General features: G+C 43.7%; 1 protein-coding gene across 1 annotated transcript in view; it reads left to right on the plus strand.

The window, feature by feature from the left end:
* Positions 1 to 13,425, plus strand: part of LOC306797207 (nck-associated protein 5-like) — a gene marked incomplete at its 5' end in the record, with an annotated part of 106,035 nt that extends 92,610 nt beyond the window's left edge. The window contains 6 exon segments of the mRNA XM_079296443.1: positions 662 to 749; positions 3,263 to 3,583; positions 4,914 to 5,026; positions 5,245 to 5,365; positions 5,490 to 5,662; positions 11,352 to 13,425. Coding sequence (XP_079152569.1) covers positions 662 to 749; positions 3,263 to 3,583; positions 4,914 to 5,026; positions 5,245 to 5,365; positions 5,490 to 5,662; positions 11,352 to 11,663 — 1,128 coding nt within the window. The 3' untranslated portion in view covers positions 11,664 to 13,425.
* Positions 13,426 to 14,118: the final 693 nt, after the last annotated feature.

Genomic DNA, 14,118 nt, shown 5'->3' on the forward strand with positions numbered 1-14,118 from the left:
AATTATAACCTTGAGGATTTAGTCCTTTATTATCTGTCAGTCAAAAAGTGACGGACAGCCTGAGTGCTTGAGAGAGCTTGAAAAAAGCAACACGGCTATAATAAAGAAAGTATCAGAAGAGAGCTGAATGGAGAGAATCACACAAAGAGAATCTCGCTGCATAATGTAGGACATTTAATCCAGATGATGTGGGATTTTGATAACATGGAGGAGCTCGTTATCGCAGGCACTCAATTTGACAAAGGAGCCATTTAAAACCATCCTCCAAGCGTTCTCTCTATCTTCTTCCCAAAGAAATGCAACAAAAGAGGAACACTTCATGACCTACAAGCTCCATCTCTTACCACCCCAAAACCACTTCACTAAATAACCCAATTAAAGTAGGGCAGGAAAGTACTACACTTGCCTTACTTCTTCTTGAACAAAACTTCAAACATATTACACAATGCCAGAAAGTCATGAAATACATCAATCTGTAGGTACTATAAGTGATCTTTTCTCACTTTTCTATTGCAAATCGCCTCAAAAGGAAGAAATATAAAACGTATAAATGTTAGATAATGAAACATGATCTCTGACACTTACCTACAGTATAATGTGGTATATCTCAGCTGCTTACTGAAGTTAGTATTACCAACATCACTGTTTATGAATATTCTAGACCCTTTTAATGACTCAGAAGATCAACCTGAAGGCTGAAAATGAAGACGGACGCATCCCAGACACAGCTTGCCAAGACCACATGATAGGTAAGCTTTTGTATGACTGTTGGTCCTGAAGGCCCGTTTCACCCAAATAATTGAATAAATGATTGAGTGCCAAACACCAAAACAATGCTGACATGTTTTGCAGGTGACTGAGCAGCCTATCCTGTGTGCAATCCTCCTTTTTACAACTTTCGCTTCTCACTTTGATGCCAAATGTTCATGTTTTAAGCTGCTAAACTTCATAATTGCAAGTGATTACCTCACCTAGTACAGATTTACGAAAAGCTGTCACGAACCGTCGCGTATCAACCAGTGCAACGGAGCATTCACACATTTTTTTACAGTTGTGATTTCCTGATGTGATTGACATCTCAATTCCTCTGCCAACTAATTCCCCTCGCTGCCAGACTCGCCATTACTGTGGGGATGAAGCAGCAGCTGCGAAAAAAATAAAAATAAAAAAGAAAGTCGTTGACAATCTAGTCAGGTGATTGATGTGCAACCAGGTGGTATTTTACAACGCCTGCGCAGCTCAGGGAGTGAAAGAATAGATGCATCAAACCATTTGTAAGACAGGATGACGATTGCTGTTGTTGCAGTGCGTTGTGTTCTGTAATTCGGCGTAGAGAGAGAGAGTGCAACTGCTGTTTACTGGATGGGATGTGTAGTCATCTGTCTCCTAGCTTCTTCCCTGAACATTTTCAAACACTTGCATTGTCCAAGTTTTAAGAACATAGCAGTTGTTTTTAAATTAAATGAAGGTTAATAAATATTCTTGGTCATTTAAAGCTGCTGTAATCAATATCTTTGTTACTAACTGGCTGTAAAAGTTGGTCTTATGGTGGTGAATGGACTCAAACTTTACAACAGCCAGTGTTGGTGGAAATATTCTCGATAGAAGCAGACACTGGGTCCCAGCTTCTCATCTTTGTTTAGAATTGAACATTTATCTGAAAAGTAAGTTATCAAAACATGCCAATAAATAGTTTAGGCTTCAGTGTAAAAATGAAATCATGTGTCGTTTATAGCCACGGCGCCAAAACTGAAATTGTTAATTGTCTATGTATTCTGATTAACATGCTGCCTTTTTTATATTCTGCCAGGTAAGCACTTCCAGACAGTATGAACTAAATATTTCATAAAGGTTTCAGCTGCGGCTGCTCATTGCTCCTCAGCGCTGCTTTAATGCCACATATCTCCAAAGTGCAGCATTCACGGGCCGAACGCCAGACAAACGCATCAATCATATAAATAGTTTACATCCAGCAGCCCGTTTATGATGCAAGCAGCGCTGAGCAAAACCCCAGTTCTGAATGTGGACTTCCAAGTTCTCTCTGCACTGGTCAGTTCTTGTATATTAGCAGGACTTCCCTCCAGGCAGTATTTCCTCTTGTAAACGGACGATAAATAACCTTTTGACTGGCCCATAGCACAGAATGAGCCTAATATATCTGCAGGGGTTTGACAGCGGTGTTGATCAATACCAATGATTCGCCAATTATTTCACTGCCTGCTGATGCTTCTGGCTCTCAAACTTACTTTCTACTCTGTTTTGGAAACACAACCACCAGATGGTACAAAGCCAAAGAAAGGTCCCTGTTGCAACATGCTGGACCCAGGGTACTACTCAATATTGTGGAAATGTGACTTGACATGTGTAAATTATCATTGCATTTCCATGTGATTGCTGACTGAAAGTCCACGTAAACAAGAACACAGACTGCAGCACATCATCTGTACATTTATTGACTGCGCTTTGGTATCCAGAGGAGGATGCAGTTGTTTCTTTCGTGCATTATTTATGCCCCCCAGAGACATAATGGATCAATGGTTTAAGCTTCAGACTCAAGATGTGATCCGCCCTTGCAAACTGTAAAACCCAACAGATTTCAGAGAGACCCTTCATTCAGAGAAAGAAATGCTCATAAGTAGACTGTGTTTTTGCTTTAACATCATTGAGACTATACAGCTGAGTAGCAGAGCCTGTCCATATCGATCCATCTCTACTCCGGTCTGCTGTCAAGAGTTTTCACTCACCAATATTTTCATCTGTTCCAGCCTCAGTCAAGGCGCACAGGAAACTGTGGCTTCCAAACCGCATCCATCTGTTGCTACTTGCAGTCACTTCTCCTGATTACCCAGCATGCACGCTGATGAATCCGAGGAACAACTTCTTGGGCTTTGGCTCAAATGTGTGTTTTGTTCAGAATTTCTGGCAGCAGGTTGCTTTCTTGTGTCGTAACATATTAGAATTGTGCATCTGTTGTTACCATGATGGCTACAAATGTCTCTACCAAGAGTAGGAACATTAGGACAAGGTGGAGCCACTACTAACTATTACCTACAACCATTTTAAATCTGAAATATTACTTAATCAAATAAACATGCTGTCTTTTCTCCCTGCGTCCTACCGGCCACGTGTTACTGAACCTGCTACAGATGCCCTCTTTACTCACAACCCTTTCCGTTGCATGTGAATCCAAGCCCTCCCTTCTTTACCTGCCGTCGCTCCCGTGCTTCTCCCAGACATCACACTCCTCTCCCTGTCACTTTAGGCTCCGGCTGTCAGATGAGAACGCTGGACAGCGGGATCGGCACCTTCCCTCTCCCCGATTCCGTCACCCGGGCCAGCGGTCGCCACATCCCCAAATCTGAGTCCAGCCCAGATGGGTTGACCGCCGGCTCCTCTGATCTCGATCGGGAGCCTCCCTCTTCTCACCCAGACCCCTCGCAACCTGATGTGAAAGTGCCTTCCCTCCCAAAAACACGCCCGCATGCCCCTACCAGCATGGGTCACTCCCTGTCCGACCCCAGTGTGACCTGCAGCGACAACGCACAAGACAGCCAGAGCCGCCTGCCCACATTAGCAGCTTCAGGTAAGTCACCTACCTCTTTGGTCTTTCTCCGGGAAATCAACTGGTAAACGTTGCATTCAGTGCTAGCTTACTCTCCTCCAACATCATTGTCATCAGCTGGTCGTGGCACCCATGACAAAGAATAACCTTTCAATTGCTGTTGATTTTCTCATATCAATGCCAAAGAGGAAAGTCAATTGAAATGCAGGTCTGTAAAAGCAACTCGTATCATGCTGGATGGCAAAGTGCCAAGCCTTGAAAGCCTTCGACAGCTTGTTTTACTTTTCAGAGAGTAAGTGACATATTGGATGTCACGGTACTTTATGTGAACACATTTCCCTCCAGACTGCTCAAGGGCGCCAGACAAGCAGACAAGAGGAAGCTGTTGGCTTTATTAGACTCTGATTAAAAGAAGAACCTTGTTTGTTCAGCTAATTTTGAAGTGAATCCATCAACACTGACGTCTACTAACCGGTGCGATCAGACAGGCACGTCAGCACAGCCATAGATCATAAAGCGTGTTCGGTGCGATGCACGGTGGAAAGGTGGTGTGTAGGATGCAATCAGACGGCTGATTAAAGCTAGAATAGCACGCCTGCGGTTTTATGCTTACAGGACATTAGCCTGCATCTCTTTTACCTCAGTGCTGCGGTGGCACTGCAGAGGCAGCAGTTTGAGTCACGACTGCGGGTGCAAACCGAGAGCGACTCCTGTTGAGTCTTCCCGTGGTACAAGTTGATTAGAAGAGCCTTTCTTCATCTTCATGGTATGTTCTAGCCTTCGATCCTTTCTGTCATCTAGAATCAGAGAGGGAGCTGCGTCTGTCACTGCTGTTTTGCTTTGAAAGGACTTTTCTGATACTGATGCAGAACTATTCAGATGGACATGGAGCACTGGCCAAAAGTGGGCTGTTATTCTAATGCAGTTCAGTGTTAAAAGAGACGGTTAAATTGGCGTCTGTCCGAGACGGCAGTAGGCAGAGTGATAATAAGGCAGTGCTCTGTCGTTCGGGCCGGCAGCTGAAAGCTGTTATATCTGGACTGCCATGAGTCATGGCGGGGAACAGTGGACACCATTAATGTTTGATGGCTTGGTTATTGTGCAGCTCATTTCATATGTGCAGAAAAATGGATGCGTATTCAGTTGGATGGGGTTACTTGAATGGATATTTCCATCCTTTGTTTCATCAATCTGTCGGTCTGAAGGAAGGATTGTCACTTTGGAGGAATTCAGATGATGTTTCCCTCTTCCCTCTTACTATTTGCATCGCATTATAGTGAATGCAAAACAGTTTAGCTTATTAACTGTACGCCTCATGACTCATTTCTCTTTTGTCTCTTTGGGCTTATAGATGCAGTCAAGACAAAGAGGTTGAGTCTCTGCTCTCCACACAGCAACACCACAGAGGACAAAGAGATGCACACAGAGAGGACGATGAAAGCCCAGGATCACCATATCCCCAGTGTATGTCATTTACATTACAATACGCACAAATCCGGCTGAAAGTATTCAAAATTGACATATTTACACGTCATTAAAATGTCAAAGAAATATAGACAAAAAGAAAGATGATTGTTTATTTGAAAGAAAGATGATTGTTCTTTGATTTTTGCTCGATAATAGTGCTAGTCGTCTTTGAAAATGGCAATTTTTTAAAGTGCTTTTTTAAAAACTATACACAGGAAAGGGCCCTGCAAGTGTGCACGTACTCGGGGAGCAGCAGCGACACCGAGACTGAACCTGAAAGAACCGGAAACTCACCACAAAGGACCCTGATCAACAGATCTGAGAAACGTGACTCAGGTCTGGTTGAAACATTTACTCACCAAATGCTTTATGAAGTTCCTTTGGTCCTTTCCAGTCCCCTGTGAAGATTATAGAGATTCTTTCCCACGTTTTCTATTAAAACTAATTCCTGCGTCCACAGTGGAGCAGAATGAGACCCTGAAGAGAAGCAGTGTGGAGAAATCCCTGTCGATCATGGACTACTACCAACACGAGGTATATTCTCACCTGGAGAAGGACAGCAGGCGGATCTCCCAGTACAACCTGTTACACGAGGAGTCATCCCTGGATGGCAAAGCAGGAGACAGACTGAGTGTGAGTACCTACGGCTCATTGGTTTCACTCATAAAAGGCTCATTATAGCCTCTTGTGATATCCAGGAAGTTGCACAAACAGTGATATTAGAAGACACTTATTCAGATATTCAACATCAGCTGATCAAGTTCTGCTTTACTGTAAGTAAGAAGGACACTTTTGAACAATATATTCAAGTTTTTGTGATTTTAGACTGACTCTTGCTGATTGTTTAGACTCTATCTGAAGGAGATAATGCGGTGTGACCTGGGTTGGTTGTTCTAGAATAACTCCATGGATCCCTCTCGAAGCTGTTTCAAGTGATAAAGCAAGGCAGCTCCCAGGTGTAGATGTATGCAGCTTTATACATTATGAAGAGAATGTGTGTGGTGTTTGAAGGAGTCAGAAAATAGCAATTTCCTTCAATGAAAGTCTTCCCAGGATACAGGGACACACACTGTCACTTGGTTTGCATAATCTTTCTTTCCCCGCGGCAGAGGCATGAATACAATTTGCACCATTCCTGTATGTCATAGACTTCGATGAGAAGACTTCGCAGATGGTCAAAGCGAGTCTTGTTGCGTTGCAGTGTCAACTTTACCTTTGAAATACTTCCCGATGGCAACGGATTTGCTAAACCCCAAGGTTGTCTCTGCTACCGTTGGAACTCGTAGCAGATTTCAAAGAAAAGGCGTCCTAATTGCTTTCGATCGCCTCGCCCTCTTGTGTCAGCGGGTATTTGCCTATTAGTATTTAACACAGCTGAATGACAAATGAGGATCAGAGACCATGAAATGGCCTCCAGCATGCACGGCCCGGCTCTATGGGACAGCCACACTCTCCTCTTACACTGCTGCCGCCTGACGCAAAAATCTATGATCTGAAAAAAGGATCCGACTAAATACAAGTTCAAAAAACAATTGTGTATGAGAGGGGAGAAAAAAAACCTGAATTCATGTTTTTATTCTTGACCTTTGGTGTCATTCTGGAACTCAACATCTGGATCAGATATACAGCTGTGAAGCATTTACACCCACTCATTAAATCAAATGAGTATATGGGTGGAAGGTGGAATATGCTCACTGCTCCAGCTTTCATTAGCAACATTATATATTTAAATATCGTTGATGGGTGTAGTCCTGAGCCACGCTGCATGGGTTTAAATGTTTCAGCACTATGTTTTTCATTATCTGGAGGAAAGGACGGATTTGTTTGGATGTTTGATGTTTGCAGGATGGTGGAATGAGTCGTGAGCACCACTGCTAAACTGTCCTTGACTCTACCATCTGACCCCCCGAAGCCCAAAGACGATTTCAATCAGGTATTATATCATCGCATGAGGCAGAGGCTCACTTTAACAAAGCAAAGTTGAGCACTTGCACTTCAACTGGAAGCGAGACTCGCGCGAAAGAGAGGTTTGTGATTCTGATCCGAGTCCCAGCAGGGAATCGAACAGGACGCTTCGATATGGTGCCGTGCGACCAAGCTGCAAGCACAACTCCATTAACTGACAGGAGACATCACACAACCAACGTTGGTCTGTTTGTCTCATCCTCCACCCGGTCTCTCGTTGAATTGGACGCGGTAGGCTGCATTTCTGAGTAGGGAAGCCTGTAGAGCTCAACGCGACCGAACCAAAGCGGAGAGGTCAAGAGCTCGACTCCCAAAACAACCTGCCGTCACGTCCTGTGCTGTCAAAACGCAAGCAGAGGTGGAGGTAACCAAGAAAACAAGTACTTTGCTGGTAAAGAAAACGTTTTGTCAGAAAACAAGACTTTGAAGACTTAATATTCCAAGTTGGCTTTCCTTTTGACAACCTTATTCCTAAGCTGTGAAGCAGCCATAATGATGGATGACTGCTGTTGAACCGTTTACCCTGAATTATTCCTTTAAAAAGACGATCCATCTGCGCGTCATCACCTCCTCACCCCTCTCAGCACACGGCCATACCTGAGCTTTCCTTTTGTCGTGGCTCGGCAGCTTTTGACTTGGGAGACGTGGTCATTGGCGGGCAGTTTGGCCTGTGTCGGAGCCCGGCGATTTAAGCGCCTTTAATAACCTTTCACAAACACTCAGGAGAGTGATGTAAAGCTCAGCGGCTCCCATCAGAGCCCTCACAGTCTGCGCTGGCCTCCCATTCATCATCTTGACAGCACCTGACAGCCCTGCTAACGGCGGCCCCCACCCCCTTCTCCTCCTATCCTCTCCTTCCTCAGAGTCTCTCTTTCTCCCATGTCTTTTCTTGTCTACCTTCCAGTTTTGCGTCTCTCTATTTCCGTCACTCCCATACAACTCTCTTCTCTGTTGACCTCCCGCTTTTGTTCCAAAGTTTCTTTACATTCCTTTTCCTGCTTATTCACCGTTTTCTCTTTCCTGTTTCCACCCTTTGTCTGCATTAAGAAGAAAGAAATTGCTGCAGGAGAGCAACATCAGGACTTGTCTGTGAAGTTGGGGAGATTCCTCGGGTTTATGTGACGCGGGTCCAAAACCAGTGCACAACAAATCACCATGCACAGCATCTCCCCGAGCGGGGAGCAGCTTGTTACCTTGAGCAATGATTTCACGGCGACGGAACGGGAACATTTCAGCTGACATGAAATTTGAACTGGATAACCAAAACTATATCAGTGTACAAATAAATACCAGCAGCAGGAATACGCGCTCCCCTTGAGTTGCTGTCGGATTGATGGCATTGCTAACCAGCAGGAGTGAGATGGCGATAAAATCATTTTCAGAATAATGGCAGCCAAGACGACGCATATTCTTTTTCACCATCGTCTGCAATGAAAAGTAAATTCAGAATCAATCTGTCGATACAATATCATGGGCTCGATGTCAAAATAGCAACAATTATTAGCAGCAATGTAAGTTTTCCAATAACTTTCTTCGTCCGAACACAATAGTGACCAAACTGAGCTTTGGATTCGTCACCTTCAAAACACCTCATGCTACCGTCACCATTGGATGTGTTCCATTACTGTCTTACAAAAATGAGCATGTCTTGTTGAGTAGACGCATTTTCATGAACGATCACCATCAGCACTAACCTCAGTGACTAATAACTAGCAGCAGGGGAAAAGGAGGAAACGTGTCTTGCTCACAATAAAAGACTCTTTCGATAAGCTTTTGAAGCAGCTTTACTGAATTTGAGTTGAGACGTCCCATTACTGACATGTGATGCAGAACCAATTGCAGATTTGGCCCCTCGTGTTGTCAAATGGGAGACTCTTGCTGAGACGTCTGCCTGCAGCATCCGTTATGTGTGCAGCCATCATTTCGGCTGAACCCGCAGGTGGTACAGAGACCTGCACCGGGAAGGTTCGATCCGCTGGTAATTGTGTTCCTCCAAAATCCAATCCAATCAGCGATAAGACAGCCGTTCCTTTTCTTTCTTCTTGTTTCCGACCGGAGCGAGATACGGAGGGGTAGCTGAGAGAGGAAAGACCTGCAGACTGTTCTTCACTGTCGCACAGCTCTGCTAATCACTGATCCCCATCACGTCACACACTCTTTCGTATCCCGAGGCCATAAAACGACAATTTTAAGGGCTGACGATACATAAAAATGGTGTTGTGAACAGCAACGCGTGGGTGTTGAAGTAGAATTGAACAAGTCGAATCTGCATTCATCGGCTGTGCTTAATTTGGGCTCGACCTTCGCACCTGCAAAAACCTGCTTCACATTTTATATTGTGTCACCTCTGGGCACAATTTCCTTGAACTTTCCTTTCGGTTTTGTCCTCTTTACAAATGTATTGTGATCGTGCCTGCTGAGAAAGGTCACATCAGTGCACACTAGGGGGGTTGGGTGGGATTTTAAGATGGAAGGTTTATTCTGCGTATGGAAATAATATGAGATGGTGTAAACCAGAGTCCTACGGACGTATTCGACAGTATAAGAAACACGAGCAGCAGTTCTCATACTTGGCCCTCTGGGCTTTAATGAGCACCCCACTCACAGAATATAATTTACACCTGGGCTGGCAGGTGAATGCAATTAACCAGCTGGTAGGAGAGGAAACCAGCATTGCTCCAGGCCCATGAGGAACAGCACTGAGAACAACAATGAGTATTGTTTTTACTCTCTCCACCTACACATGCCACCTAACATACAGCTAACATACACCTAACATACACCAAACATACACCAAACATACAGCTAACATACACCTAACGTACAGCTAACGTACAGCTAACATACAGCTAACGTACAGCTAACGTACACCTAACGTACAGCTAACGTACAGCTAACGTACAGCTAACGTACAGCTAACATACAGCTAACATACAGCTAACATACAGCTAACGTACAGCTAACATACAGCTAACATACAGCTAACATACAGCTAACGTACAGCTAACATACAGCTAACATACAGCTAACATACAGCTAACGTACAGCTAACGTACAGCTAACGTACAGCTAACATACACCTAACGTACACCAAACGTACAGCTAACGTACACCTAACGTACAGCTAACGTACAGCTAACGTACAGCTAACATACAGCTAACATACAGCTTAACGCAAAAACTTGATGCTGCCTTTGTAGAACTCGTCACTGGCATATTAGCATTTCAGTCATGAGTTTGGTAACTTACAAAACCTGAACTTGTTAGATCAAAGAACGCCTGCAGGTTCCAGTACCAACATGTGGAAAACTGTACTTAAACGTCACTCTACACTGTGTTTGTGATGCAGCTGTGTGTTTATGTGTTCATGCTTCTTGAGTGGAGTAGTTCTGGGTTCAGGTTTGGTGGGAGCTGCACCTCGCAGCTAAATTCTAAATGGTCCAGGTTTGGAGCGTCCCTCCAGCTATTCCTGTGTGTACTTAGCCCTGCAAAGATACCTGTGCAGATGACTGCTCTGCCAGGCTGGGCTTCCTGAAGACAAACGCAGCAACTCAGAGAATGTTGTCTACAGCCTCTGAAGGAGGGCTTTTGATGCTGATTGCTATAACTAGCTCCCTACGGTGCTCTTTAAAACATACACTCGAGATCACGTAGAATACTTAAATAGTTGGCACATCACAAACAACACCTGAATATTTTTAGCTTGCTTTTGTTGTTGTATTCATCTGCAGACTGTGTGATTCAGAGGTCATTATCAGTGGTGTTGCATAGGCATGTGATTTAAAGTACCAAAGAAGCAGATGGTTGCACTTTTCTTGTTGAGTGTAATCACTGCCGAGTTGCCTAAAGGCCCACAAGACACGATCCGGTCCAGTGAGGAGACCTGCAATAATCCCATTCTTCAATTCTAATACCTTCTTAACTGTTACCACTCCAAGCACATGTAGTCACCCCAATCATGAGCGCGTTCAGGGTGAAGGCTGCTCATGCTAATTGAAGCAGTGTTCACAGATAGCAGCTCTATGCACAACATTTGCCCAAGTTACACATTCCAGGCCATGCTAATCTATAAAGCAGCTGTGCATCAGAACTAATACATCATACACTGCTGTTCATATAACGGGAAGAGCTGCATGTCTGCCAACACCCATGAGATCCATTCGGTCCTCGAGCGTAATAAAAGCCTCTACATACTGCAGACCACTGTCATGCAAAAGCAACACAAGTGAATGTGGAGTTCCTTTTGCATGAATTTGAGATTTTACCAACACAAGAAGCAGAAAATCCTACTTCTATATGCCATCATTCAACATATGTGTTGCTCTTTATCGATTGGTGTTTCTTCTTTTCTCTGCAGAAGGAGATTTCCATGGAGAAGGCGCCCGTCAGTGCCCAGTCGAGCTCTCTCGACTTCTCTTTGGAGTCGCTGAACAAGCTGAATGACAGCAGCTCCAGCAGCGGCAGCCTGTACCCGGACACGAGCTTAGGCAGCCGCAGAGGCGACTGCCACGCCGATGCGGGCAAGAGCGAGGAGGACTGCTGCAAGGTGGACGAGCCCTCCTCCTCCAGCTTCTCAAGCAAGCCGGGGGCCGATCCCGTGGGCTCCCTCAGCGACTCGCTGTACGACAGCTTCTCCTCCTGCACCAGTCAGGGCTCCAACGAAGTGTAGGGCGACGAGTAAGAAGGCGGGGCTGTAGCGCCAGAGGCCAGTCTCGACTCTGGTTTTCAGACCACTACTCTGACATGTTGGACAAGTCAAGTTCTTGGTCACTTTGTCGTTGCAAATTCTCTTCTTCTGAGTAGCTTTTCAGGATGATTGTCATCTCTGTGGAAGCCTTACTGTTTGCATTTGCAAGAAAAACATACTTCTATTGGACTTGGTTTGTTCTCATCCCTCTTTGGATCTGGACTGCAGCCCTGCCACAACATGCAGAGTCCTGTACTCTCTGCAGACAACACGTAGCACTTAGTGGAGCTGGAGACACGAGGAGGAAACCTCAACCCAAACACCAAACCAGGACTTTCAATAGCTTGCCTCTGGGTGTGGTGGACTAGACAGCAATACAAAACGTTGTCTCCTTGAAATTATTTCCCTCCATGCTGGGGAACTTCTTATCATTGCACTGTGACAAAAACTGTACAAAGTTTGAGTGTAAAGTGAACGATTATTCAAGCAGCGATAGCAGCGCGTCTTCTTGGGGCATCGCTGGTGGGCAACACAGGCCAACAGTTGCAACAACATTGTTGCTTTGATTGCATCCCTGTTTGCTAGGAAAGTAGATTTTATGTTTTGCTGCTAAGTACGTTGCCGGAATATTGCCCGTGTTGAATCACACCCCTTAATAATACAGCTGGTTCATCATCGTCTACTTCTCGTTTGAAGCAATACTCATTTCTGTTCATTTCTGTTCATTTTAAACCTATTGCCAATCTTCTCTTTGTGTTATGTTAAGCAGCTGTGCAGCCGCAAACAGCATAGAACATTTTCAAATGACTTGAAAATGATCACTGTTCAGCTAATAACACTGATTTCTTAGCAGCAGGTTATCTGATGTCAAGTGAAGCAAAACCTATATGCTTCCATGTCGTCATCAGATGAGTTTTCACTGTCTGACTGGTACACAGGTCCAGCAAACAACCAACTTGTTGGCTGGAAAGCACCCAGTGTCATTGTTGGTAGCTCAGGGAACATACTGGACTAATGTAGATTGTAAGAATTAAACTGCAAGCATCAGGAAAATGTTGACAAACACAAATTACACTCAGTAGTCATCTGCTTTTTTTGAGTTTCTCATGCAAAGCTCCAGAATCCAAACAGTCTCCTGTAGCGTAGCATACCCGAACTCTCCAAACCTCAGTTTTCCTTTCATAGTTGTATATTATGTTGTGTGTAAAAAATAAGTTAATATCAGAATGGGCATTGCTGATTGATATATGCAAATGAGGAGAAAACAACAACAAAATGTAAATTGTTTGCGAATCATTCAACCAAGGTTTTAAGTGTTTGAAACATGGCATCTATCTTTCTCTTATGGAATTCTTTAGGGGTTCTTGTTTCAAGCAAAATCTTTATTTTGATCATAAGAGCTATTACTGAAATATTGTATCACTTCATTTTAAAGACATATTTGAACTTTTAGGTGACGTTATGCCAAATTTCTATCTGGAATTTGACCAGCTGGTGCTAATCAACACAGCCAACTGTGTGTTTCAATTTTTCTATGGAACTGTTAATATTGTATGAAGAGAGTCTGAAGAGGACTTGTGTATTTTTCTAGATGTCCAGTATTTATTCCCACATTTTGTACTGTCAGCCTGTAGTGTGATTGTCATGCTTCACCTCTCTCCTTAACTGTTCCTGGTTCCTTTGTAAAGAGAAATGGTTACCAGCAGTGTTACTTTGGTAATTATTATCAATGTTATTATTATTATTATTACTGTGTGCAATTGTGTCTGTTACACCAGACTTTAATGCTATATTTTGTGTAACTATTTCCTAAATAAATATGAGAAATTTCCTATTTCAAAGTGAGCTGAATGTGTGTGTATATTTATATGTGTTTGCTGCGCGTGGTGCACGTGCGTCACCAGGTGATTCATTCTTTCGATGTAGGAATAAGGTTTTGGAGGAAACCCGAAGTCTTTCACCCGAAGGGCATCGCGTGTAATCACCGCTTCCCACAATCTGTCAGCCGGAGTTGCAGCTCAGAGCCAGCGACAGTTCGCTCTGCGCGGAGGGATTTATAACCATTACAGTCACTTGATGGGTAATTATGTGCGTATAAATAAACGCAATTAGTTTATGAACGCGTGGGTGATTTCTCTCTCGGTCTGCCTCGACATACAGTAATAGGCTCAATATGTTGTATTGATCACAAAATACATTAAAAGTAAACAGTAGAATCAGATTACTGAATAAAAATGAACAACAAATGAGCTTAGCTGAGAACTAATCTATGATATTATAACTGTCAAAGGAGCAGACAGAAGAGTTCATAAAAATGCCATAAAAAGGTTACTTAAGTCAGTAGTGATTGTGATATTATAGAAATAGACATGAAATGGAAAATACTAATACATACATAAAGAATTACAACAAAGACAAATTATAAGGCTGCAGGTCT

Source organism: Melanostigma gelatinosum (assembly GCF_949748355.1).
Source record: "Melanostigma gelatinosum genome assembly, chromosome: 24".
NCBI classification, from domain to species: domain Eukaryota; kingdom Metazoa; phylum Chordata; class Actinopteri; order Perciformes; family Zoarcidae; genus Melanostigma; species Melanostigma gelatinosum.